The sequence below is a fragment of the Opisthocomus hoazin genome, chromosome 1 (genome assembly GCF_030867145.1).
Source record: "Opisthocomus hoazin isolate bOpiHoa1 chromosome 1, bOpiHoa1.hap1, whole genome shotgun sequence".
NCBI lineage: Eukaryota > Metazoa > Chordata > Aves > Opisthocomiformes > Opisthocomidae > Opisthocomus > Opisthocomus hoazin.
The window spans coordinates 27,885,331-27,912,561 of record NC_134414.1 but is presented as its reverse complement, the minus strand read 5'-3'; the positions used below and the strand labels follow the sequence as shown (position 1 = coordinate 27,912,561).

General features: G+C 42.0%; 1 protein-coding gene across 4 annotated transcripts in view; it reads right to left on the bottom strand.

Annotated features, from left to right (window-relative positions):
* B3GLCT (beta 3-glucosyltransferase) overlaps positions 1–17,584 on the bottom strand; it is a 67,940-nt gene extending 50,356 nt beyond the window's left edge. For all 4 annotated transcript variants that reach the window (XM_075420142.1, XM_075420149.1, XM_075420155.1 and 1 more), the window contains exons 1-3: positions 17,383–17,584; positions 9,381–9,442; positions 6,664–6,703 (exon numbers count right to left, since the gene is read on the bottom strand). In XM_075420142.1, the coding sequence (XP_075276257.1) occupies positions 6,664–6,703; positions 9,381–9,442; positions 17,383–17,470 (190 nt within the window). In that variant the 5' untranslated portion in view covers positions 17,471–17,584. The remainder of the gene's footprint in view (positions 1–6,663; positions 6,704–9,380; positions 9,443–17,382) is intronic.
* Between the last annotated feature and the right edge of the window lie 9,647 nt (positions 17,585–27,231).

Below are 27,231 nucleotides of genomic sequence, written 5' to 3'. Positions count from 1 at the left end.
GCAGTTTCTGTTCAGCCAGATCAGGCATAAGAGAGAACAAATTCTAGTTAATTCAAGGAGGAGACAGCACAGAAAAGGCTGCTGAGTTAATGTTTACAGATGACATCGCTCCAAGACAAGGCAGTATCAAAAGGAAAGAAACGAAAGATGAAGTCCCATGGGATCTGTACAGAAAGAAAAAAAATGTGGAGACGGAATAAAGTGCACACCAAAACAAATTATATAGGTAACAAAAAAAGACATAAGATTCAGATTTCAGAAAAGCAAAACTTCCCAATCACCATCATTAGCAACATTATGAAAGCAGACAGAGAAATAAAGGATACAAAACCTCTCAGAGTGCTTCCTAAGCACAGTTACTGGTACTCCATTGAAACCAAACTTCCGATGAGATACAGCAGATGTCAAATTGAAGGGAGTCCACGATGAAAGTTCAGTAAAGAAAATCCAGTGTCATGGCTGACTGAAAGCTTCCAGATTTTACTACAAGCAACGTCTGTGCGAAGGCAAACATCCCAAGGACATAACCCCTTAGAGGAAGCACGTGAAGCTTGTCAGGCAGCAGATTAGTTCAACACTTCTAATTTGCAGCTTCACTGCAGTGTAAATTCAAGTTTTACATCATGCCTTATTTATTTTTAAAATGTATATTCTTGCATCATAGTCATCAACCTAAAAGATGCTAGTTTCTCATCAAGATTTTGACCTCTAGGTTAAAAATGATAACTTGGCAAATAGAAGTGGAACGAGTGAAGAACAGTGGAACAAAGACGGAGAACAAATATGCAAAAAAAGAAAGCACTAGTATCAAGGAAAAAGAGTAAAATTGAGCTCTTGAAGAAGGTTCACGAGAAAACCAGTGGCAACAAAAAGAGCATTAACCCCAAATATCTTTGCTAAGATTATGAGCAGATTGCCACGTCCAAGACCTGACCATCGATCACATTCCTTTGTTTTTCTGAACAGCTGAGTCCTATGACAGATCAAAGCTGCAGTTAAATGTTTTTCTGCCTTCCCCTGACACACTTTCTCCTCAATTTATTAGCTTATTCACCAACACAGACTTTCAAAATGTCAAATTCTGTGAGGTTCCTGCTGACAAAGTTGCAGAGACGGCATAAGCACTGAGACAGATAACAGTTCTGATCTCACATTTTTTCCCACGCAGTGTTCCTTCATCCTCTGACCCACCCAACAAACTGCTTAAAAAGCCCATGCACAATAAAAATGTCTGAATAGCAGCTATTTGCTATCTAGCAAGAAATTTGCAAGACTTCATGTGCAAAAATTAAAATTAGTGCAAAAATTACAATTACACTTCAATGATGCTAGCGAGAGTCAAAGGGCTAAATCTACACTCACAACAATGAAAACATCCCCAGAGACAAAAAGCAAAAACTATATTGCTTTACATAATTACTGTTTTAGTATCAGTACATTTACAGATATATAAGCATCTGAATTACACTCAATTTCACTTATGGTATGTGTAACAACAGTGATATCCCACAATAGAATACTTTCTAGGAGTAATCTAATAACTACTTTGGTGTTACTGCTTTAATCAAAGGGCAATAGTTTCCTCTGCTACAGACACTTAAAAGTAGTCCATTAAAAGAAATATTCAGTGTATGAAAATGTCAACAGAAAGCACGTATAACACTAAACACGGAAATTGTTTCTCAAGTTGAGAAACAGTCAGCCAAGCAAGAAAAAGAATGCAGTCTTTCGGAAGATTAGTATCCAGAAGAGCTATTGATAGACTTTGTTTCTCTTGTTGTCTTCTTTTCTCTTTTATTTCCCTAAGATATTTCCATATCTGGAAAATATCTTCAACAATCTCAAATGCTCATTGATTGGAAAGATACTGCAAGTTCACAGAAAAAAAAAAAAAACAAACTTAAAAAATTAAAAATTGGGAAACATGAAAGCTGAAACTTCCTGAGTCTTCGCACAATCCTGTCTCGTTGCAAAACAGAATGGAGCCTTAATAAACTTTTAACAAGCCAGTAACAGTAACGTGTGTTTTAGCAAGTATACGACGACCCTTTGCAAAATACGCCTCTTTAGGAGTTATCACTAAATCAGTTCAAAAGATGGCAATAGGGAAAAACTTCTCTTTGGAAGATAAGCAATGTAGTATAATGACCAGCATGAATATAATCATATACCTGTATACGATTTTTTTTTTTTCTTCCAGAGTTTATTCACCACAAAAGGCTGGTTTACTCAACTCAAAACTGCTGAAAAAATAATACAAACATTACAGACCAAAAAAAAAAAAAAGATGAAGAAAGCTCCTAGAACATGAGATGATGATGCTGCCTGCTAGCCTTCCTCTGCTAGCCAGCATTCATCCAGGATGCAAGAAACCCAGATTCTCGTCTGTGAGGTAGTTTGGATCTGAATGGTCTTTGGTGTTTTAAGTCAGTCTCTTAACTTCCAGGTTGCAAGTATATTATGTGATGGGTCTTCCCTCTTCTCTCCCATTGTTCTAGAAATGAAGAAGAATGAAAATGGCTCCTGAGCTTCCTAATTACCTAACTCTCCTGAAACAGTGGGCATCTAGAACCATGTCTCTGACTCACTGAATGTTTAAACACATCGTTAAAAAGGTAGAACAGGCATCAACAGAAAATCCAGAATTCCATGATGACTTATATACTTCCTGGAGAATGTGTGACATGGTCCAAACCACTTTTGCAAAAATCACAATTAGGACTTTGGAACAACTAGGATGCAGTCTAACCACTGGCCTCTAATAGTAAAAGAATGCCACTGACATCTTTGCAGCTCTGTCAATGGTGCTTAAATCTAGCTCCTCTTTTCTTTGGGTTTTTCTTTCTTAAGAAGTGATGGAAATAAAATTAATTTGTTTAAGGCTAAATAGAGTATTCATATAACGAAAACAAGGTTTTCACTCCAGTGAGAAAGTACAAAATGTCTCATTATTTAGTCAAACAAAAACTAAACTGGTGCTTCAACTCACAAACTGGAGACTCTACTGTGTAGGTCAGAAAACTCAGCTTTCAATTTGGGTTCAACAAAATTCGGATATTTGCATATTCTGTAGGCCTCCCCCTCCTTTTATACCAATTCTAATAACAACCTGAAACTCCAGATCAGGATCTTTTAGTTCTTATATTTTAAGCAGATTATTGTAGCCTCGTATAAAGCTTCCACAGTTAAAAGTAGACACAAGTGTTTTCTCACGTTAAGAATAATAATTTGTAAATGTGTTTATACAATGTTATTGGGATCTTTCTAGATTAAAGGCAGTGTACACATATATATACACACACAGATAGATACAGACACACATTCTCATCTGTGTGTGCATGCTCATTTATCAAATATGCAATATTCACTGTAATGACTATCTACTTACGGCCTGCAGCATGAGAACCAAAAGCCATTCATTGTACCTTCAAACACTCTCTCTCAACACAGTTTCAGTATTTCCAATATTTCTCTTTCCTGAATTTTACTAAATTACTTGCCTTAGTAACATCCAAAAAAACCTCTTTAAAATCAATTCCAAATGCACATTTTTAATGAACTTGTTTACTTCTTGAAATTAGAAATAATAGTATCTAGTTTTTCCTCAAACTGTACACTTCCATAGTTTTGTAATACATAAAGTACATTGCTTACCACTTCAGAACTCATGATGTGTCTTAATACTCAATTAACAAAAAAAAAAAAAACAAAAAAGAAGGTTCATCATCTATGCATTTCCTCTCATACTAAAGAAAAACTTCTTTAATCCTGGCATATTGTTCTGTCCTTTCCACCCAAACTCTCTCACTAATTCCAAGAGAGCCTAGATAAAATGCAGAACTAGGCCAGGCAGGATATTAAAAGGATGTAACTGTTAAAAAACACTTTTGATCCTTTCAGAACATTGCAGGTATTTGCAGATCAGAGGAAGTCTAACATCACCATATTTACAAGCATCAAATACAAGAAAAAAAGCCTCAAGATTACTTCATTCTTCCTGTCTCATTTAATACACATTTTAAGAAAAAAAGGAAAACACCCAAACCAAACATGCCCTCACCCGCAGTCAAAAGCAAGCAGATACTCTGGAGGCAAGGAATATCTCCAGAGAGAATGACTCAACCTACCTTGGATCTCAGCCACCCTCTGGAAGTGGCCCTCTCTTTCCACAGACTGCAGAAGGCATCTAGACAATTCACACTCCCAAGCTCAAGCCTTCCTTGAGTTTCCAAAGAACGCAGAATCATTGTACACTAGCCTGAAATAGCCAGGGTCTCACTTCAAGTAGATATATGTTCTTGTTATTCAAATATTCTAAAAGCTGAAAATACTGTTGGTCCGCAATATAGCCTACCATTTGGGGACAAATACACCCACCAACAGAGTACCTATACATCTACCTGCAGGACAAGACTTTTTGCCGTGGTGTGGCAATGATGAGCCAATATTCGTAAGTCACATCACTGGCTGAACTATCCATGCACGAAACTCTGTACACCAGTCAATCCAGAAAGCTACATGACATTCTGGGTAGACAAAGCAACCACGAGAACATCAAGCTCAGTCTTCTGTTTATTACACTTATCTTCCCAGTGACTACGATACCAAGATGTTGATACCTGTCTTCAAAGACTTGGCTAAGTATACTTAAAAAGACCTCCTAAAACTCTGAAAGTAAAATTACAGATGGTAACTTTGCTTCCTTGGTACAAAGGTACAGCTTATTTATAAAGAAGAAAGACTTTTCTTGTATAACAGTTTGAAAAAGAAGAACAGGAACTAAGAAACATCAAGAATTTCATTCTCTGTTTCAAGTCCTTCCTTGATTTTACCCATTGAAATGGATTAAAAGAGACTTTGAAAACAAAAAAAAATTCTTTCTTACGCACAGGTAGAATCTTGTTAAAAAGAAGATACAGAATACAAGAAATGATGTATCACCTTCAAAGGTCCCTTCCAACCCAAACTATTCTATGATGCTATGATCAGACCAGGAGTGCATCTAGTCCAGTATATTGTCTTTAACAGTAGCAACAGGAAACGCTGTTTAGGGACACCACAAGACCTTCACTTTCTGCAGTGCTCCTCATACTCTTAACATCATCCACAACTACTGTATTAGGAAATGCCAGACAACGCACTGCTACCTATTTATCTTACGATACATTTATGGACTTGCCCACTCTTGAAACTGCTGTATGGTCTGCTTCCACAACATTCTGTGGCAGCAAGTCTCTAAATTTTGCTACCTGCTGCACAAAATACTTTTGTTTGTCTGCCTTAAAGTGACCTCCTACTGAAACAAATAATAGATGACGGTAGTTACATTACTAACGTACCATTCTAATATTCCTAAATATAACTTTCCTAAGTAATGAGATTATACTAAAACTTATGAAAATTGAGCACTGTTAAAAGCCAAAAAAAAAAGACTGTCAGCGCGTCCCTGGATGTTTTATGAAGTGAGACACAGCAGGTCTGCTGGGAGTGATAAAAGCAGCAACCAGCACCTGGCTGTGCACAGAAAGAGATGAAAGAACACATAGAGGAAACGGACTTTGTTTGACACCAGATCCTCATCACCGGATCTGGTGTTCACCTTATGGGTTAACAGGGAAAGAGCAATAAAGCTTCTATAGACGTGTCCTGACCTTTCAGTGGTAAAACTTGAGATAAATGGGACAAGGGACTTAATTATTTTCCACAAAAGTGGTTATCTATGTTAGGGACAGAGCTTGCAATGAAGTCCAAAATAAGCCAACAAACAAAAACCAGACCTTCTCAGCACTATTCAGAGTTCTGTCAGCAACTCCACTAAAGGCATGCTAACTCTTCCCGGTGTTCAGCTTTGATGTCAGAATGAATTCACAACTATTCAGAAACTGCTGCAACAGAAACATGGTGAAGCTGGCTCTTTTTAGAACAAGCAGACCCAAGTGCTCAGGGTTTAGAAGAGTAAGCAGTACCACAACAGCCCAAGTTGCTTTAGGAATTGAACTGCTATAGCATAGCAGAGGCAGCACTAGGTTACAGTGCAGAGAATGCAATCCTTAGCTCAGGTCTGTAAACTTTTCACTAGAAGGACATCAGACTTGTTTTCAGAAAAGGCAGAAGCTTGCAGAACTTTTATTCTCATAATTTATCTCACATGTCCAGTAAAAATGTATTTTACCACTCAGTATCCTATTAACATTTGACATGTTTCTTAAATACTTGTTTCCAGATATTACAGGGTTATTACAAGTTGTTACAAGTAATTTATAATAACCCTAGTTATTACAAGTACCATGAGAGCCTAGCAGAATCGTAAAACCCAGTTTCATGTTAAATTTTTACAAGAACTGCAACTAAGCATCATGAAATTTCATTTTAAAATACTGCGTACTACAAAAAGCAATGCATCAGTTTCATAGTGCCAGTGCACACTTTCAGAAAAACGCTTAACTACAAGAATTGCAAATACAGAGATCGAGAAGCTTCTGTTTGATGAGACTACACGAGTAGAGAAAAAAAATACAAAGTATTTGGGAATCACGATCAACTAACAATGCTATTGAGCATTTAGGCACTGTTCACACAGTCACTTTTCAAAGCATAACCATCTTTCATTTATACTAAAAAGGCAGCCACAGTGAAAAAAAATACAAACTATACAGTACTTACCTCTGCTTATTTTACCAATTGTTCCACTTTTTTCAGACTTCTAGAAGAAAGGAGAAAAAGCAAAATAAAGATACATGCAAAACCTCAAATATTTCTATAGAGAGACACAAGGAGTCAAAGCATTATCAGATTGTAAATGCATATATAGAGGTTTTAACTCAACAACTAACAAAAAAACTAAAGTAAAAAGTTTTTCAACATTGAGCACTGAAACATATTTTACGTTTGTACACTATTACTTAGGCAATACAGTAAAAGAATAAAAAGAAAAGGTAAAAAAAAAGGAGAATGCTTTTCCATGACTCAATTTATACCAGAGCTCTTTAAGTTCAAATTAACGTCGTCTTTTTTTTCTTTTTCCAATATGTATCTCCTGAGTACAAAATTTAGAATATGGAACTCTATAACACAAACACACCTGTTCAGCAGTAAAAGAAACCCAACACACTGTTACTCATTCGATCCACTATCAAGCATTTATTGAAATACACCTCTTAAAGGAAGACTCAAAAGCAATTTCTATCTAGACAAATAAATATGAAAAGGTTGTTGTACATAAAATGACTTCACTGGGATTTACTCCGGTATCACATATGTTTGTGATGGAATTTCAATGGACTGCTGGGAAACAGACAACAGTGACATTGTATTTGCATCGTTAACTGGGAAACCAAGACATGCACATAAAAATATCTCAGGAGCGTATTCAATTGCTTCTAAATAACAGAGGCTGGATGGAAAAATGTTGTTTAAGAACTGCTGACTCGTAGAGAGACAGGACTGGAGAAACAGCTCTGCACTTCCTACAAAAAGTGTAGTAAGGAAAACAGAGCCTTCATTTATTGCACAATTTGTCCCTGGTAACAGCACTTCAGTGCTTTGGTTTCTCCACATGTAAAATCAAGATCATCTTCACTAATTGCATAAGGATGTTGTAGGATTTATCTTGGTTCAAGTGCTTTACGACCTTCAGACAGAAATGCCATATAAGGCACTCCTCAGTAATAAGTCTGTATATAGCTTTCCTACCCTTGTGATTTAATTCCTATTCATAAACACATTTTTTCCTCCCCTCCCTCCTTTTTCTTTTTTTCAATATCACATCTGTCTAATCCTTTTAGTCCTATTTGCATCAGATGATGCAATCCTCCCTCTGTCCAGGTCTGGCTTTTGCACTGAAATGCATAAGCTCCAACATCTTTGTTAGCCATCTGTAAAACCTTTTCAAGAATGACTGCCTTGCATCCATGCTTATGACCATTTCTTCGCTGACTGGGTCAACAAAGTTTAAAAAAATTCTTATAAGGCTAAGTTATTTTGATGACTATACACAGTGTTTTGTGGTAGACAGTGTGACAAGTGATATTTTACAATTATCTTTATTAAAACAGAAAACAAAACAATTATTGCCCGCTACGTTCCTGTTCACACTAAAAAAAAAGGTTTTTATTAAAAAAAAAAAAGAATTTTGGCCTGAAGAGTTCTAGGAGGCACTTCTGACTTCATCTGAGGGAAGTTTTGGAACTCTAAAATAGTGGGAAAGCCTTCATAAATTACAGCCTATACAAGAATGATAACATTAAACAGCTGGATTGAGACAGTAATGGAATTTGACAAACAGCAACTTAGAAGTAATGAAAACAGAATGACACTACCTAGTCTCCCAGATACACTGCAGCAGATCAGCAGTCTGCAACAGGGATCGTTTTCATTTATCAAAATTACTGTAGACATAGCAATCATCATCAACACCAAAAATTATTTAGAAACACGTATCTCTGACCATACTTGTACAGCATTTGATGCGAGATCACTAGATCTAAATAGCAGTTACAGATTCTAACTCTTGATTCATTCCAGTACTTTTATTTGATTTTTCCTCTCTTAAATCTTTTTTACACATACGCAAATATCTATTACAAATATAAAAAAATTGGTGGACAGAAGTCTATTAAAGGACATACATTCAGACACCTAACATCCATTATGCTGTTTAACTGCAGGGCTAGCTCTGACTACTAGTTCTTCTAATCTGTTAATTTGAAATTTCATACGCAAGCTTTACTTGAGCCGTGACTTGGGTAGCAATATGTAATAATGCTAATTTAGCAGGGAGGCAGCCATTTCCTTCTCAATGTATTATATCTTTAACAAAACCAAGAAGAAAGGAAAACCTGTCTCTGAACTAATAAAGGTTATATACTCAAAAACTATTCTCAAGAGCAATAACACTATCAACTTGTAGAAGCTATGCGAAAATCGCTAAGTTTTTTTTATTACTGTAAGTTTCTAATGCACTCTTCAGCTGATCCTGGAAAAAAGAAAATAAATTGTTTTCTCAATTGTGATTTTGTTCCACAACAAAACCCAAAAAATCTAATTCTCTTAACACAAATGTCAAAACAAGTCGGAAAATCCAGCATAAGAAAGAAATCAAAAGTGCTAGGTATAAGTTTATTCTGGTAATTCTAAGAATCCATAGGCTAAATTAAGATCCTAGTAATACTTGAAGAGTAGGGCTACACACAACTTGTGTCCCATTAAATGCCTCTTATATTCCACGCAGAACAGAATGACATCATATGACATCTAGTACCACTGAAGTCAATGATCAAAATAATCAATGTCACAGATGATAGGCTGTCTGCTCTGGTCTCTTCTACATGATTTTATAATGACTGTAAAATGTTCCTGTTCTGGTAATTAAAATTCATTACCTGCAGCACTGGTAGTTCAGTCTCATCTTCTGCACCTTCAGGAACTACACTTACAGCAAAAGCTGAAAGAAAAAAGCAGACATTGTTTCATGTTATAGGAGCTCATTTTCACACTTGACAGAGTTCTGCGCAAAAAAAAAAAAAACATTTAAGTAGATTTTCACATTAAATGATACTATACTGGTAATAATCTTTATGAACATAAGACAGTCCGTTCTTACAGAATTAATACATTTGCTGCCTGGCAATGCTATTCCCGTACTTTGCTGAAAAGATCACTCTTTGATGTGAAGCCAATTTATCCTGGCTTCAAGGCAAATAAATCTCATTTAACAAAAAAATCAAATCCATTCAGTCCAGTAGTTCACTTGACAACAGCATAATGTGCTATCATGAGGGAGACCTGCATTCCACTCTGTCTTTAGGATGGTTTGGATTGCCAAAGCTTCACTTGGAACCACAGAAACTGACAGCAGCTGATGGATATTTCTATCAAACTTGTAGATGGCTGTCATATGCTTTGAATGCCATCTTTGAACAAGTCAAACTTCTTAATGTATAAGAAACCCAAATAAACATTTACTACAAAAAGAACCCCAAAGAGCTATTTTGCACAGAACCAGCATTATCTTAAACTGTTCATACTGACACCACCCTATGCATACACTTCTGGTTTGTATTAGAAAAATAATCATAAAAAGGTCCTGTGTTTTTTTTTTCCTTGTTGATGTAGTCTAATCAATTTGTCTCAGCTAGTTCATTTGTAGAAGTAGTCCCATTTAAGACAAGAAAGCTTTGCTAAGATTCTTCCTAAGGAGTCTTTTTCTTAAAGATACTAAAGAAATGCAAATGAAAGTAAATAGCTATAATTTGGAAGGAACTCAACATACTACTTATCATGGTCAAATAGATGGTTTTCTTAAAAACTGGGGTGGAAAAAAAACCCGACAGATTCAAGTGCAGTGTCTCACTGCTAGTATAAATTATTTATTGCTTGAAATTGATTTCAAAGTGAATTGCTAGCAACTGTCAAGTCCTTCGATATGCTAGAAATCTGGAATGTAGGAAAGCAAGAAGACAGGATTGTCCAAAGCCTGTGGTGCTCCATCTCCGATTACCTACATCCCTACGGTCTTTCAGCTGGAGACCAAATGTCATCAAGTGTCTAGGAGTTGAGTTTCACAATTGTGGGTTTGCGTGGCAAGGTTTTGGTAGCGGGGGGGGTACAAGGGGGCGGCTTTTGTGCGAAGCTGCCAGAAGCTTCCTCTGTGTCTGACAGAGCCAGTGCCAGACAGCTCTAAGGTGGACCCACTGCTGGCCAAGACCACCAGCGATGGTGGTAGCGCCTCTGGGGTAACATATTTAAGGGGAATACCCTGCTGTGAAACAGCAGTTGAGAGAGAGGAGTTAGACTATGTGAGAGAAACAACTCTGCAGACACCAAGGTCAGTGAAGAAGGAGGGGGAGGAGGTGCTCCAGATGCCGGAGCAGAGATTTTCCCCTGCAGCCTGTGATGAAGACCATGGTGAGGCAGGCTGTCGCCCTGCAGCCCATGGAGGTCCATGGTGGGGCAGATCTCCACCTGCAGCCCATGGAAGACCCCATGCTGAAGCAGGTGGCTGCCTGAAGGAGGCTGTGACCCCAAGCTGGAGCAGGCTCCTGGCAGGACCTGCAGACCTGTGGAGAGACAGAAGTCCATGTTGGAGCAGGTTTGCTGGCAGGGCTTTTGACCGCATGGGGGACCCACACTGGAGCAGTCTGCTCCTGAAGGACTGCACCCCATGGGAAGGACCCACGCTGGAGCAGCTCATGAAGAACTGCAGCCCGTGAGAAGAACTCATGTTTGAGAAGTTTGTGGGTGGGACCTCACGCTGGAGCCAGGGAAGAGTGTGAGGAGTCCTCCCGCTGAGGAGGAAGGAGCGGCAGCGACAACGTGTGATGAACTGACCGTAACCCCCATTCCCCGTCGCCCTGCGCCGCTCGGGGGGAGGAGGTAGAAAATTGGGAGTGAAGTTAAGCCCGGGAAGAAGGGAGGGGTGGGGGGAAGGTGTTTTAAGATTTAGTTTTATTTCTCATTATCCTACTTGATCGGTGATAAATTAAACTTTTTTTCTCCCCAAGTTCAGTCTGTTTTGTCCGTGACAGTAATTGGTGACTGATCTCTCCCTGTCCTGATCTCCACCCTCAAGCCTTTCATCGTGTTATCTCTCCCCTGTCCAGTTGAGGAGGGGGAGTGATAAGAGTGGCTTTGTTGGGCACTTTGAATTTATCCAGGCTAAACCATAAAAACACCACCACCTCAGGTCCTAACTTGAATCTTAAATCACATCACTAGATGCAGACATCCCAAAAATCATTCTAACAGACTCATGTTGACCATAACCTCACTTCACTAAGGCGTTTAGCCAGGAATAAATAAACAGAGTACAAGTAGGACTGTCCTCAAGTAATTATGTTTTGCACTTCTCGTTTGAAAGTGCATAGCGAATACCTCAATCTGCCTACTGTATCTCTTGGTGACAGCATGTTATGGTCATTTCCCTCCTTCTCTTCCAACATAACAGTACTTAAGAGTTCCAGATCAGGAATATCTTCCCCTACACAAGACAGATCCACATCTTCTACTTGACATGATCCTAATTACAAGATCAACGCAAAACACCCTTATTCTGTAAAATGTATTAAGTACATAGTATTAACCTGAAGAAGCATAGCCTCACAAATTCAGCTTATTCGCAAAACTGAATGCAAGCAGAATTTTTATGACTTTTAGTTTTTAATATGCAGCTGAGGAAAACCACGAGACCTGAAACAACTGTGATTGACAACAGATGCTGCCTCTCTCACCATAACATTCAACAACCCATACCACACTGCTTCTAGGATTTATGAAATATTAATGCACATGATCCTTGAAACAAATCAAACAATATTCAGATAACCTGGGAAAAAAAGATCTATTTCATACTATGTCTTTGAGAGTACAGATAAAGCTCTTCGGGGAATTATTTTAACAACGTACTTCATCTTCATATTACAGAACCACAAAATTCTTGAGGTTGGAAAGGATCCCTGAAGATCCCACAAAGCAGGATGTTCAGGACTTCGTGTAGTCAGGTTTTGATACTTCCTATGACAGAGACTCTACAAACTCTCAGAGCGACCTCTTCTAGTGTTCAACCACTCTCCATGTAAAGAAAAAAAAAAAAATATTTCTTATGTTTAAATAGAATTTCCTGTATTTCGGTTTCTGCTAACTACCTCATGTCCTATCAGGCACCAAAAAGTCTGGCTGTCTTCTCTACTGCTTCCTCTCAAGTATTTACACGTTAGTAAGATCCTCCCTGAATCTTCTCCAGGCTGAACAGCCCCAGCTCCTTCAGCCTCTCTTCATATGTCCGGTGCTCCCATCTATTAACATTCTTCGTGGTCCTTTGCTGGGCTCACTCCAATGTGTCCATGTCTCTTCTGTACTGCAGAGCCCAGACCTGGACACAGCACCACAGGTGCGTCTCACCAGTGCTGAGCAGAGGGGAAGGATCCCCTCCCTTGACCTGCTGGAAACACTCTTCCTAATGCAGCCCAGGAAGCTGCTGGCCACCTTTGCCACAATTGGCACACTGCTGGTTCATGCTCAGTTTGTTGCCCACCAGGACCCTCAGGTCCTTCTCTGCAAAGCTGCTTTGCAGACAGGGTGCCCCCAGTGTGGACTGGCGCATGGGATGACTCCTCGCCAGGGGCAGGACTTGGCATCTCCCTTCGCTGAACCTGGTTTTCCAAGTTTCTCATCCCCCCTTTTCTCCAGCCCGCTGAGGCCCCTCTGAATGGCAGCACAACCAGCTGGTGCATCAAACCCTCCTCCCCCATTTTGTATCCTCTGCAAACTTGCCGATGACGCACTTTGTCCCACTGTCCAGACCATTAATGAAGAGGTTAAACACTACCAGAGTCATTATCAACCCCTTGAGTGCACCATGCCACTGATCAGAGCCCAGGAGCCCAGCAAGTCAGTTTTCTATCTACCTCACTGTCCACATATCTAGCCCACACTTTATCAGTTTGTGTATGACGTTATAGGAGACAGTACTGAACTCCTTGCTGAAGCTGAGATAAACAACATCCATTGTTTTCTCCACATCTATGAAGGCAGTCACCTTATCACAGAAGTCTTCTGGGTTGGTCCAGCATGACAGCCCCTTCACAAAAGTATGCTGACTTCTCCCAATCACCTTCTCATCCTTTGTATGTTTGCCTTGTCCTTCCTTGTCTGGCAACAGTATCCAGTAGTATTAGTTGCTCCACCACCTTCCCAGAGATTGAGGTGACACTGACCAACCTACAGCTTCCCCAGATTCTCTTCCTTGCCCTCCTTGAAGACAGGAGTGTCATCTGCTCCCTTCAGGCATCTCCCCCAGTCACCACAATCTCTGAATGACCAGATCAGTTGTACAACACAGGTAGAAACTGTAAACCCTCTGTGGCACGGATCTCTTTTTGTTGTGTGTAAAGTACACAAGCACGAAGAAGGGTGACCTATGCCTGGGAGCTATCAGATGCTACAATAAAAAACAGTAACTTCTCATGTCCAAACATCATTATTAATTCAGACAACTGCAACAGATTTCTTTCAGTATAGAACTCCCCAACACACACATCAGTCTCTGGAGCAAGAAGTACCTTTGCTAAATCCAGAATTTCCTCTAGTCCCTTTGAGTTTTTTGATGCAATGCAAGCAGGTGGACCACTGACTTACCGTAGCGCACAGAGAAAATATATAGCAAGAAAAAAACTGATCAGCTGGTGAAAGTTCAAACTGTGTAGCACCACAGTAACCAAAAAGGTTAGAGCAATTAACTACACAATTTCTTGCAAACAAAGCTATGTAAAGCAGAAAAAAGCAGAAAGGTACTGTCTTAAATGCAACCCATAATTTTGTATTTGTTGCTTATTTAATGCATTGTGTACTATGAAGTTTGTTAACACACATAGCTATTCACATCATTTGGCACACGTAGCCAGAAGCTGAATGTGTCAATTGCCAGTCCTCCCCTCCTTTTGCTAAATGCTCAGGAACTGACGATAAGGAAAGAAATCTTAGAAAGATTTTAAAGCTCTTTATTTTCATCAGTCTTATCTTTATTTCTTTTGCAAGCAGGACTAAAATCCACTGAAAAAAACAGACATTTTTAGACCCATTCAAAACATACAAATTTAATCAGAGAATGTAATGTAATGAACTTCAATTCCTATTCATTTCTCTCAAGTGTTCCATTATTTCCATTAAAATTTTGGTGAGTAAACAGACTTGGTTATAATACTAGAAAGTAAAACTCAATCATTTATTTTCATTGTTCAGCAGCTGAACTGCAGGAATATGTGTCAACAAACTATTAGCAAAATGCATGTAAATGTTGTAGTATTAAAAAACACTATGCTGCGTGTATATATATATAATGAAATAATGCCACATTATAAATGTAGGAGTCATCCTATCTTCAGCAATACCCTTTCAAGTGTAACAACTTCCAAATACTTACAATTACCTGTCCTTTAAGTGAAAAGAATGTTAAAAACTGAGGAGTTAATTATTTTGCTTTCACAGACAAAATCCATTTGAAGGAGAAAGGTAACATTTTTGTTATCTTCCTCTTTTACAGCCTGATTCAAGGCTGACTGACCCCAGAGTCATTCCAATCACCTCATTGGACTGTGGGTCAGTTTAAACAAGCTACAAAAAAGTTATGATTGTGTGACTTACCTACTGTGAAACCATGACTAATAATAACCACTTCAAAAAATGAAAGCCAATGATTATGTTGTGCACAGTAGACAAAACATTTAAAATACAATTTCTTTATACTTCTAATTACATTTTAATATAAGGCCTGGTTTTATTTTGGTTGGGGGTTGGTTGAGTTTCCTCCCACTCCCAAGTGTTCAAAGAACATAAGATTGTACAGACTGAAATGATTCCAGAGAAAATCTGTACCGATGCTGCCAGTCAAAAGAGACAGGATCTTCCATAATGAGACAGCCTGGGAGTGCTGGCAAGCAAAATAAATTCGTTTCATGTATTTATATGTAAGTTTTTATAATACTTCTTTATTGTTGCTACCCTATCAGCATCAAAGACTCTGGTCTAGCCAGGTGAGAATGAAGACTTACAGATTTATCAACCCAAAATGGGGAGAAAGTAGGGGGGAGGAGGAGGAAAAGGAAGAGGAGGGGGTGACGCAAGCAAATTTCCAGCATCTGAAGCTCTTCATAAAACAAAAGCAACTAATTTTATTTCTGTACTAAATTTCTCCAAGCTAATGGCACATATGGGAAGGCAGCTGAAATCACCACTGTGAACCACCGAAATGCCTAAATGAGTGCTGTGTACGCTAGTATCCTTACAAAAGGCCAGCAAAGAAAAACAGTAGAAGAAAAAGCATCATCATTATCCCTTCCGATTGTGCAGAAGTTAGACCAAACAAAATCATCTGAATACGTTTTCCCATCCATTCTGCAAGCTGCCACCTGCAAGCTGAAATTATGAAATGACTTAGCTACCAACAGACAAGCTGTTTTCTTCTGTGAAATGCAATTGAAATTATTTGTTTTCCAAGAGCAAAACTGATTGTTTAGCAAACTTACTATCCTGGCCACCTCAAAAGCATGGTTATTTATGAAAGGAAGGATTTTAACATAAAAGGATATTTAAAAAATGACAAGAAAGCCATGATACTTCAATAAGCTTCAGGTGAACAAATTCTATACAAGCATTACTTAAGACCTACTACACATGAGGTAACTGCACAAGCAAGAACCCAGGTTTTTCCATTTCTGCCTTCTACCCGCATGTATGCAAAATAAATACACATACACACACGGGGAAAATTGAAGCTGCTATTCTCCAGCCGTGATTACTACTTGTTCGAGGTTACAAGTGCTATATAGTACCTTGCTGAAGCACTGGAGCAAAACTCCCAGTCCCAAAGAGAATGACATACAGCGTTAGGAAGAGCAGTAGAATATTAGGACTCCTCCAAAAACCAAGCTGCATAGGTGAAAGGAAAACTATTTTACAAGAGGAAAAATCAAAATATCATAGTTTTACTTTGCTGAAAACAAGATTTATTTGTACCAGGTTTCCCCTGCGGGATTTTGATCCGCAAGCTATGCTAGCGGAAGGGAATCGAATCCAAGCGCAAACTGACCAGCCTGTGCTGACAGAGATGGAAACACTGAGGAACAGAAACACTGAGGAACAGAAACCAGGAGAAACAGAACAGATGTAAACATTTACTTCTGCCCCTCACACTCAACGCAGCAGCTCCCAACTCCAAGAGCCTGCAGCGATCCGACCGCTGACATACCACTGACCCTTCTTCTTTTGATCTTCTCCCACCTGCCTAGCCACGTTACAAGCATCTCTACAGTACGAAATAAGGTGGGGTTTTTTCTCCGTGCTGACATTTTAACCGGGCGGTATTGCCTTTCCACACACCCCCCCCCCCCAGCAGGCAGTCAGTAAGGCGCTCCTTCAAAGACGAGCGCGGGCGGCTTCGCGGCGGGCTCCGGCTAACAGTCGCTCCACGGCGGCTGTCTCCACCCGAGCGGCTGCCCCGTGAGGGCCGGTCTCCGCGGCGAGGGGCTGTCCCCGGCCCCGCACCGGCCCCTCGTCCCCACACGCCGCCGCCGGGCCCGGAGGGCGGGAAACGGTCCCGGCGCTGGGCGGCAGCGGCACCTCAGAGCCGGGGCCGCTGAGGGGAGCCCGCGCTGCCCCGTCCGCGCTGCAGCCCCGCTCGCCGACAAACTTCGGGGGAAGGAAGGGGCACCTCCCGCCTCCCCGCCCGCGACGGGGCAGCGGCGGCTCCAGGGCCCCCCCCGGGCTCTCCAGCTCCGTCCCGTGCCCTCCTCCCCCTCAGCGCCGCTGTCCGCGGAGGGGCCGAGCGTCCCCGGGTCTCCTCCCTTCACCTCGCCATGGCGTCCCGGCCCGGCCCCCCCGGCCACTCACCCCGGGCGCGGAGCGGCGGGAGAAGGAAGCAGAGGTGGGCGCACGCAGCGAAAAGGAGCCAGCGGTTGCAGCCGGGCTCCCGAGACATCTTCGCAAGCGCCGCCGAGCCGCGCGGCCGGGGGGAGGAGGAGCAGAGGGGCACGGTGCGCCCGGCTGCCCGCCTCTGCCGCAGGAGCGCGGGCGAGCGGCCTCCGGCGGCTGGCGGTGCCGCCCCCCCCTCCCCTCCCGCCCTTCCCCGCCAGGGCCCGGCAGGACCGGGCGGCAGCGCCGGGGGGAGCGGGAGGCGGAGCGGGCACCACGGCGCCCTCTGGCGGGCGGCAGCGGCAGAGGCGCGCCCCCCCCCCCGCTGGTTCCGGCCTCCCGCAGCCGCCGCGTCCCGGAGCCGGCGGGAGGCAGCGGCTCTGCGGGCCCGGGGCCGGCCGCTCCCCAGGGGCTCCCGCAGCTCCTGCTCCAGCTGCCTGTGCTTGTACACGAAATAAATGCGGAGCTACGGACTGAACAGCCGCAGTAATCCTAACGAGCGTCGCTATCTGTATTATCGATCATCCAGCATCTGTTACTGAGAACAATTAACGCCTTGCAAGTCTGAACGCTGAATGATTAACTCCACAGAAAGTTCTCCCACGAGGTTTCTAGGTTGTCCGGTTTAAAAAAAAGAAGCTTTTTTTTGGTTATTGGCACCGTCCCCCTCCTCTCACGAACAAATTTAGACATGGCCAATCAAACGGCAGCCGGCCCCGAGGGGACCCTGCTCCACAGCAGCCAGCGGCCCAGCGCGTCTCTGAAACGGCCCCCGCAAGCCGTCACCCCAAGAGAAGGGGCCCGCCTCCAGTCAGCCGTTTCACAGCTCCCGGTGTAACCAGGCACGGAGACGCGGGTGCGCGGGGACGGGACACGGGCAGAGACTCCTCAGCTGCAGCCGGCTCACCCGCGGCCAGTCAGAGGCACGCAGGCCCGGAGTGCACAGAGCTGGCTGTACGGACAGCATGGGGAACACAGCAGTAGGATCTCGCAGGCGTAAACGTCACAATATAGCCAGTAAACTTGGGTGTGATGTAGAGCTGCAGACCAACGAAGAGAGATCACAGAATCATAGAATGGTTTGGGTTGGAAGGGACCTTAAAGATCATCTCGGTCCAACCCCCTGCCATGAGCAGGGACATCTTCCACCAGACCAGGTTGCTCAGAGCTCCATCCAGCCTGGCCTTGAACACTGCCAGGGAGGGGGCATCCACAGCTTCTCTGGGCAACCTGTGCCAGTGTTTCACCACCCTCATGGTGAAGAATTTCTTCCTAATATCTAATCTAAACCTGCCCTCTTTTAGTTTACAGCCATTCCCTCTTGTCCTATCACTACACACCCTTGTGAAAAGTCCCTCTCCATCCTTCCTGTAGGCCCCTTCAGGTACTGGAAGGCTGCTGTAAGGTCACCCCGGAGCCTTCTCTTCTCCAGGCTGAACAGCCCTAACTCTCTCAGCCTGTCCTCACAGGAGAGGTACTCCAGATCAAAAGCTAAAACGTTGTTAGCAAGCAAAAATGACCCTCAGGGCGGATCCTGGAGCGAGGAAGAAGAAACCGTCCCCACGAATGGCAGACTTGTTGCAGTGAAGGACTCCACGTGCTGACAACTTGCTGCAACAGCCCTGAACAGCCTGGAGTGAAACTGCCAACCTTCAGAGCCAGGGGAGCCGCAGAAGGGTGAGCAGGACAAGGAGCAGACACCCAGCCGTGTGCATAAAATTTTCACTGTGCCGTCATTCTTTCTTTCTCTGTAGCAATTAGATCTGTGTTAATAATGATTAGATTATTCACATTTCAACTATAGTAACAAGGAGTTCTTGGCTTTACTTACATGTAAGTCGTGATTCCTCTTTGCCCTTAAACATGACTTTGAGTGTGCCCCTAGGTAACAATTCCTTACACACTGGGTATGCACAGACATGAATTCCAGCCAGGTCTACATGTACACATTTTCCCATCAAACACCTCCTACACAGGCCCCTCCCACCAACCTAACCGTTCAGTACGCGCTGATCCCGCTGGATGCAAACGGTGCAGCACCCAGGCCAGCCATAACCTTCCTGTATTTTTAATCCAGTAAGGCCACCAGCATGGGACCCAGCTGGGACCTTTCCTCAAAACTCTGCCGCTTGTAGCTCTACAGCATTCTCATCCTGACAGATCGAGCGGTTGCAGTAGGGTACCTTAAGTATGCCAGAGAGGTGATTCTGAAGATGAATGGAAATCTTTTCCCGGTGATAGACGCTCACTCTCACTGAAAGCTCACGCAAGCACTTCTGTAGCACTGTAACTTGGTAGCAGACGTCACGCTTAGCTTTAAAACTGTCTCAGGGGAAATAGATCAGTCAGGCTTCCTTGGGGCATCAGACTTGCTTTAATGTATTTGCTAGCTCCCTTACATTGCAGGGGGTTGAAGAGAGAGGGGAAACAGGGCACAAAGGTGAGCGACCACAGCTTGTTATTTGCCTAACAGAACAACTTCTTGTTGCTGACATTCTGATTCACTAAATAAGTTACTGGCCTCAAGAACAGTAATTCTGATGCAAATTAAGTAGAAACTTTCATACCACGTTTCTCTCTCTGATTCTTATGTGCGTGCTCACTAACAGGGAAAACAAAAAGTGTTAAATTATCCTTCCAGTTCTATACCTGTAACAACATAAAAGGTGTGAATCCTTCTGCATAACACGTTTATCTGTCTTTGTTTTTCCTTGTAAGTTTCAGCTGCATTTCCCACCCTTCCTCCCATTTTGCTGTTCTGTGCTGGTTTCCATAAGTATTGACGTCACAAGAATCATGACCACAACAGCTGGGATAAACATAAGACTTTACACTTTCAAAATGGGTAAGATTTACCCATGTTCGAATGTCTCCCTACTCAGCAAGTCAGTAAGGAAAACAAACAAACAAACAAACATGCAAACAACCTTTTGCTGAGATGTAATCAATGTTTTGGCTTCTCACAAATATAAGAGAAATTTCATTGTAACAACCTCCCTACAAATATAGAACTCTACCATGAAACCTAATGTTCTCCAACTGTTAAGAAAAATAGCACTTAAGTGTTTTAAATCTTATATTCGGGGGTGGAGGAAGGAGAAAATAAATCTTTGTCTTGAATTCTACTCTACATACAAACTCAGATTGTGTTTGCTTGCTGTTCTAACTACCCCATCGAGAATTTCCATCTCTGGAAAATAATGAACTTTCTGGTAAGGAACACAGAGGTTCAGAACACCATCAAGCTTCCTTTCCTTATAGTATTACAAATATCTTACATTCATAAATAATACAAATGTAGCACTGTTGCTGTCCCACCTCTCAGATTATCAAGGGGGGCTGCAAATACAAAGAAATCCTGTCAGATATATGTACATAAAGTTACGCATACAAAATTGATTTTGTCCTGGTAGGGTATCTTTTACAGATGTTAAATGCTATCAAACATTTCAAATTAATTATTCATCATAGGTGAGATTTTTAGAAGAAAAAAGTGCAAAAACACAGCATTTTTTCCAGAATGAAAAGTAAACCTGGACTTCCTGGAAAAAGAGTAATTAAAAGAACAAAGTAAATTACTGTGTCCTTTGAAATATTTACAATAGCATGTATGTTACAGCAGTTTGCATCCAAGTTACTACATTTTAGTTAATAACATTTAATATTGTATCATAAATTGTGGGATTATGAGGCCTGTAGAATTTCTGAGGTCACAGAATCTTATGGATTCGTGGAAGCTTTGCTGATTTACTTCAGCTTGACAATTTGATGTGAGAGACGAAGCAATGTTTCATCAACTGAAACATTCAGTGATATGAATGATTTTGGGCCTGAAAGCACTTTATGTGTATAAGCAGTTAAGAGATCAACAGGACCATTCACATGGTAAATCTAAGTCCTTACGCCTTTTCACAGACCCAGTGACACTATCTTAACCTTTTTCAAGAATTAAATGGCTAAAAGAAATCAAAGACTCTGGAATCCCAATAGAGATACAAGCTTGAATTTATGGCAAGTGTTTATATTTTACCAAGCATAGAGATAAACTTCCACAATAGATCATTGAATCATTAAGGTTGGAAAAAACCTCTAAGATTATCAAGTCCAACTGTCAACCCAGCACCACCAGGCTTGCTAAACCATGTCCCAAAGTGCCACATCTAACTCTACTTGTATTCCAACTGTGCCATTTGGGCTAATGTGTCATCCACCCATCCCTTTACATAAACCAGGGGACAGCCAATCTTTCCAGCTCAGACCAAAATGCTCGGATTGACATGTCAGAGAGAGAGGGAGCAGTGGGAGAAGTTCAGAGAGAGAGAACAACAGTGTTGACCTGAGGCTGGCTGGGCTGGCAGGTGGCTGAAGGGTGGTTTGCCCTTGTGCGCAGACAGCCCAGCGGTGATTCAGCATTTTCTGATCTGTTATCTGCTCCTATGGAAGGACTATGAAATTATGAACCAGGCACAATGGCAATTACTGAGTTAGAGAACTTGACTGGAACTACTTTGTTATGTTAGCCATTTGAAAAATGTTGAGCTAATCCAGGAATGGCAGCGTACTTATGTAGTTTCTCGCAATGGATGGGGCGGAAGGGCCTTTTCGGCAGAGACAGGCCTGTTAATCACATGAGTTGAGTTCTGTTCCAGCTCCTCCTCCAGCTGCTGCAGTTTGACCTCTCTGTCCTACTCACCAAGTTACGTAAGCAGGGGCATAACTTTAAGCTATGACTAATCCTGTGGAAATCAGCAAAACCAATCCAAACGAGTTCAGAATCACACAATTACTTTTTGGATCACAACATGCATCTGGAACACAGAGCTTCTCAGCTTTCAGCTACTCAAGACAGTAATTCAATGACACTTCCATTCCATTAACATCACAATGTCCAGCTAATACCCCGGGGGTACATCTACACTCAAGTGCTAGGCAGTGAGCTTGAGCATGGGAAGAGTCTTGCATTGCTCAGCTCTTCACTACACTCGCTTGTCCTGTTTGGACCACTCTAAATAGCTCTCCTCAGGAGAAATCTGCAGTACCAGGGAAAGTCCTGAGTGCTGAGGACATGATTCAGTCAGTGCCACTTGGCTTGGGACTTGCCCCATCGTGTTCAGAAGAATTGATAAAGTCTCAGTACCGGAGCACATGCATGCTGTAAGCCTGCCAGCCAAACCACGGAGGGGGATCAGCGCTCCAGCCAGCCCCTGTGGTAGCCCACAGTCTAGTCTGAGTTTAGTCTTGCTCTTTCCTGGGTTGATCTGGGAAGCACTTGCTCGTAATTAAATTTTGAGGACTCCATCCTGAGGTAAGTCTTAGGGCATTCAGTCAAAGCTTTACAGAGAACTGGTCTGGGGCTGTGGCAGACAGTCCCAGGGACAGAGTTCAACCAAGCAATTTCTCATGATAGAAACTGCTGTTATTAGATTATGCACTCTTTAGAAAAGACCCAGAAAAACACTGGGCATGAAGTGATCAGTCACAGATTCTTAGAAGATTGTAAAGATGGATCAAAGACAATTGCTTTCCTATGGGACAAATAGTGCCTGCTTAACAGCTCCTCTCTGTCACCTGGCACAAAAACACCAAAAATACGTTCAGTCAATAACTCGGCTATCCCTCCTCCCCACATGATGATAGCTTAGTTGCAGAATCTGATTCTTCTCCTTTCTCGCCATATTGCTTCTGACATTAAATTTCACTGACTAGATCTTAGAACGTCCTCAGATCTTCTCTACAGCTCTTTATTCTCCCTGCAGAGTCACCGTATCGGTTTTAGTCATTCTGCACTTCTAAACTTCTACCTCCACTTTGGCTTTGTTCTAACTACAGTATATCTAATCTGTCAAAAAAAGCCTACTACAAGATTATCCACTCTACCTGAAAAGTACTATACTAACCTATGATATCAGAGAAGGAATTCAGACTGTCAGAGTCCTGTGGAGAGGACCTTATTATCACAGTATCACAGAATCACAGAATGGTAGGGGTTGGAAGGCACCTCTGTGGGTCATCTAATCCAACCACCCTGCCGAAGCAGGGTCTCCTACAGCAGGCTGCACAGGACCTTGTCCAGGCAGGCCTTGAATATCTCCAGAGAAGGAGACTCCACAATCTCCCTGGGCAACCTTTTCCAGTGCTCCGTCACCCTCAGAGGGAAGAAGTTCTTCCTCATCTTCAGATGGAACTTCCTCTGCTTCAGTTTGTGCCCATTGCCCCTTGTCCTGTCGCTGGGCACCACTGAAAAGAGTCTGGCCCCATCCTCCTGACACCCACCCTTGAGATATTTATAGGCATTTCTAAGGTCCCCTCTCAGCCTTCTCTTCTTCAGGCTGAACAAGCCCAGCTCCCTCAGCCTTTCCTCATAGGACAGATGCTCCAGTCCGCTCATCATCCTCATAGCCCTCTGCTATTTTGTAACATAAAACTATGTGCAATTATAAAGTTTTCCTTTTTTACTTCTGGAAGCTCAGTGTTGTCTCCAGTTTTACTTTATGAGATTACTTGTAAAACAAAATAATTTGATTAGAAATTTATCTAGGTTCAGAGCTGACTGGCTGAAATTATTTAATCCGATATGATATTGACAGGAAGATTCAGTTATTGTTTTCAGTACAATATTCTTGAAAAGCTATATTATAAACTCTTCTCAGAATCAGTATCTGCAGACAAATACCCGCCAGGTTAAAACGAGGTGGGAAATGCATTATTTTGATTTCTTGCAACTGCCGGGGGATGAGAGGAAGATGATTTACGCTTCTGCCTTTGTACTGCACACAGTCAAGGAGAAACAAGGATAATACTTCCAGGGGCAGATATAGAGGACTGAAGGTTTTCAGTCTCGATTATAAGCCAAGGGCATATTGCCCACTCCTTTGGTTAAATGAACAGCTTGCCTAAAAGAACTGTCAGACTTGATACTCTCTCCTGTTTTGTCTCCTGCTGCTTCCATCTGACACAGAATTGCCTCTACCAAGTGTATCAGAGCTCTGTATATTTTCCCTGCTGAAGTACAGTTATCTGAAAATACAACACATTAGCCCTAAACTACCTGATAGTGTCTTTTTAGCAATATATGAAAATATCACCTTGTGGGCTGAGAGTTAAAGTATAAATGAACAGCAAGGGATTTAACTGAGCAAAACCATGTAGGAACAGAATGCTTCCATACCTTTTAAAGAGCTCAGTGGCCATACTGACTGCTTTCCCCTGCTTCTATTCTTACAAGAAAAGAAATAGTGGCATAAAGAAACATCTACCCTTCTGCAGTGTGTACTAAGCCATAGTGGCAGGGAGAAAAACAAGGTGAACTCTGCTCAAGGAACACTGAAGTGGATAGTCAAATAATGTCCTCTTTATTTATCTCTTTCCTGCTGTTTTGATGAGCTATAAATAACATGATCCCTGAAGCGCTGACTAACCTGCATCAGCTGTTGGAATTATTGCCTCAAGATGTCCCACATGTCACAAACAGCTTCTGCATATGTTGTTTCACCTTATTACAGCTGCACTGTAAGCTATGACAGTTCAGGAACGAACTCAAAAGTTGTTATGACATCCCAATTTGGCAGGAAAAAAACCAAAATAATGATTAAAAAAATAATCCTTGGGAATAGAAAAGACAAGTAGTCAAAGTAACATCCAGAGAAGTTCAAACAGCGTGCAACATCTGAAATTGATTTTCGACCCTAGCAAAATCCTTCCTGTAAGATGGTGACACCAAAGACTTCGGTGTATGTTTGTCTTACAGCTTTTAATGGCAGTTATCCCAAGAACTGCAAGAGGTTTATACTTAGACAAGAACACTCCAAGCAATGGCAGAAATATAAGAGGTAGTTTCTTTAGCTGAAGTAGCTCTCTTGCGAACCAACTTGGGTGTGCACATAATCATGCCCCTGAACATGTAGGGCTGGAAAATCCCCACTAGCTGCTAAGTCCCTGCATTTTATTTTACCATAACTAGACTAGGCATAGTTTTCTCATATTGTCATTTCTGTCTCCATAAACCTTTGTAGCTATGTTATGTATCATAAATACTTTGTTCTTATCTTAATGACACTGAAGAGAAATCTCGTCTCCAGTTGTGATATTAGAAGTGCCAATGCCATTGCTATAGGAGTAGCTTTCAAACATGGATACTCTCACAGCATCCCAGCCCATAGGGTGCCAAAAAGCCAGTATGTTGCAGGGACTGATTAACAGAGGGCCAGTATGCTGAAGAATCATCTTCTCATGGTCATCACCAGCCAGGAACATTTTCTGGTATAGAACAGGAAAACAGGAGGGAGTCCAAACCTCACAGATCCCAAAAAAGCTTCTGACAATGATGTCGTAGTGTTACATTCTGCCTTGGTATCTGAAGCTACCTGATACAGACCGATAAAATACAGCAGTTGGCTTCACACCAACAACTCTGGACTATACAGGCAGCTGATGGTCTTGTTTATCACTGACCCAAACAATTCCTGGGGGACACACCTTCAGCACGTTTGCAGATGACACCAAGCTATGGGGGAACAGCCAAAACCTTGGAGGCCAGGGCTGCCCTTCAAAAGGCCCCTGACAAGCTTTAAAAACGGGCTGATAGAAACCTTATGTTGTTCAACAAAAACAAATGTAAAATTCTGCACCCGGGTCAGAATAACCTCATGTAATACCAACAGGCTGGAGACTGACTGGCTAGGAAGCAGCTTTGCTGGAAGAGGCCTGGAAGTCCTGGTGGTCGAGCTGAGTGTGCAAAAGCAGTGCCCTTTTGTGATAATCAAGGCCAACTATACAACAGGCTGTATTATTAATAGTACGGTCAGCAGGACAGAAGAAGTGATTAATGCCCTCTACTTGTTATCTGGAGGCAGCACCTGGAGTATTATTACAGTTTTGCACCTACCAGCACAAGAGAGACTGTCAAAGTGGAGCAAATCCACTGGACAGCCACTAAGTCAGCTGAGGGCTTGGAATATGCGGTGTACCAAGCAGCTCAGAGGTAACTGAGATTGTTCAAGATAGATGGAAAAAAAGACTAAAGGGGAATCTAATTGCTGCCACCAATTACCTACAGGGTTAAAGCTAGAAATTCTTCTCAGCAAGTGCACAGCAAGTGAATAAGCTTTCACAAGCTGCAGTAAGAGAAATTCTGAATTAATGTACCGAAAACGTCAGAGATTAGACACTCAGAACTTACTGGACAGAAACCTGAGCAGAGGTAGACCTGCGCTGAGCTGGGCATTGGACCACATGACTTCAAGCAGTCTTTCCCAGCCTAAATTCTTCTTTTATTCTGAGATAGTAGGGAGAAGAACGGAAAATGACACAACACCTATCTGGCACATAGCTACAGACAAAGTCAATCTATAATTTTGGGGTCTGTAAACTGTCTCCAAGCACAGAAGTTGGTGTTTTCTGCCTGTTGAGGCCCCCCACTTTGGCAAAACAGCGGTTTAAAAGAATTGTTTGGCAGAAAGGTCAGTCATTATTAAAGATAAAATGATTCAGTTCTGAGCTTGCCAACCATCCTCGCTCATTAATAAAGTCACCTAACAATCATTCCTTGACATGAAGAAAACCAAAAACATGCAATAGAAATAGTTTTAATCACGTCTGAAAAGAACTTCTGCATCCTGATCTTCTTTGCTCAAAGGTGGGCATCTTCTTTGTCCTGCTGACTGGGGTAAGGGGAAACAAGGGCTGGGACATTTAACCAGATGAGGAGTTTACTGAGCAAAACCAACAGTAGGAACCACAGCACTCCTCATTCCAGAAACTTTTAGTTAGGAAATGGCCCTTAGGAGCCATTACAGCCTCATGTCACTTCAGAACAACTGCACTCATCAC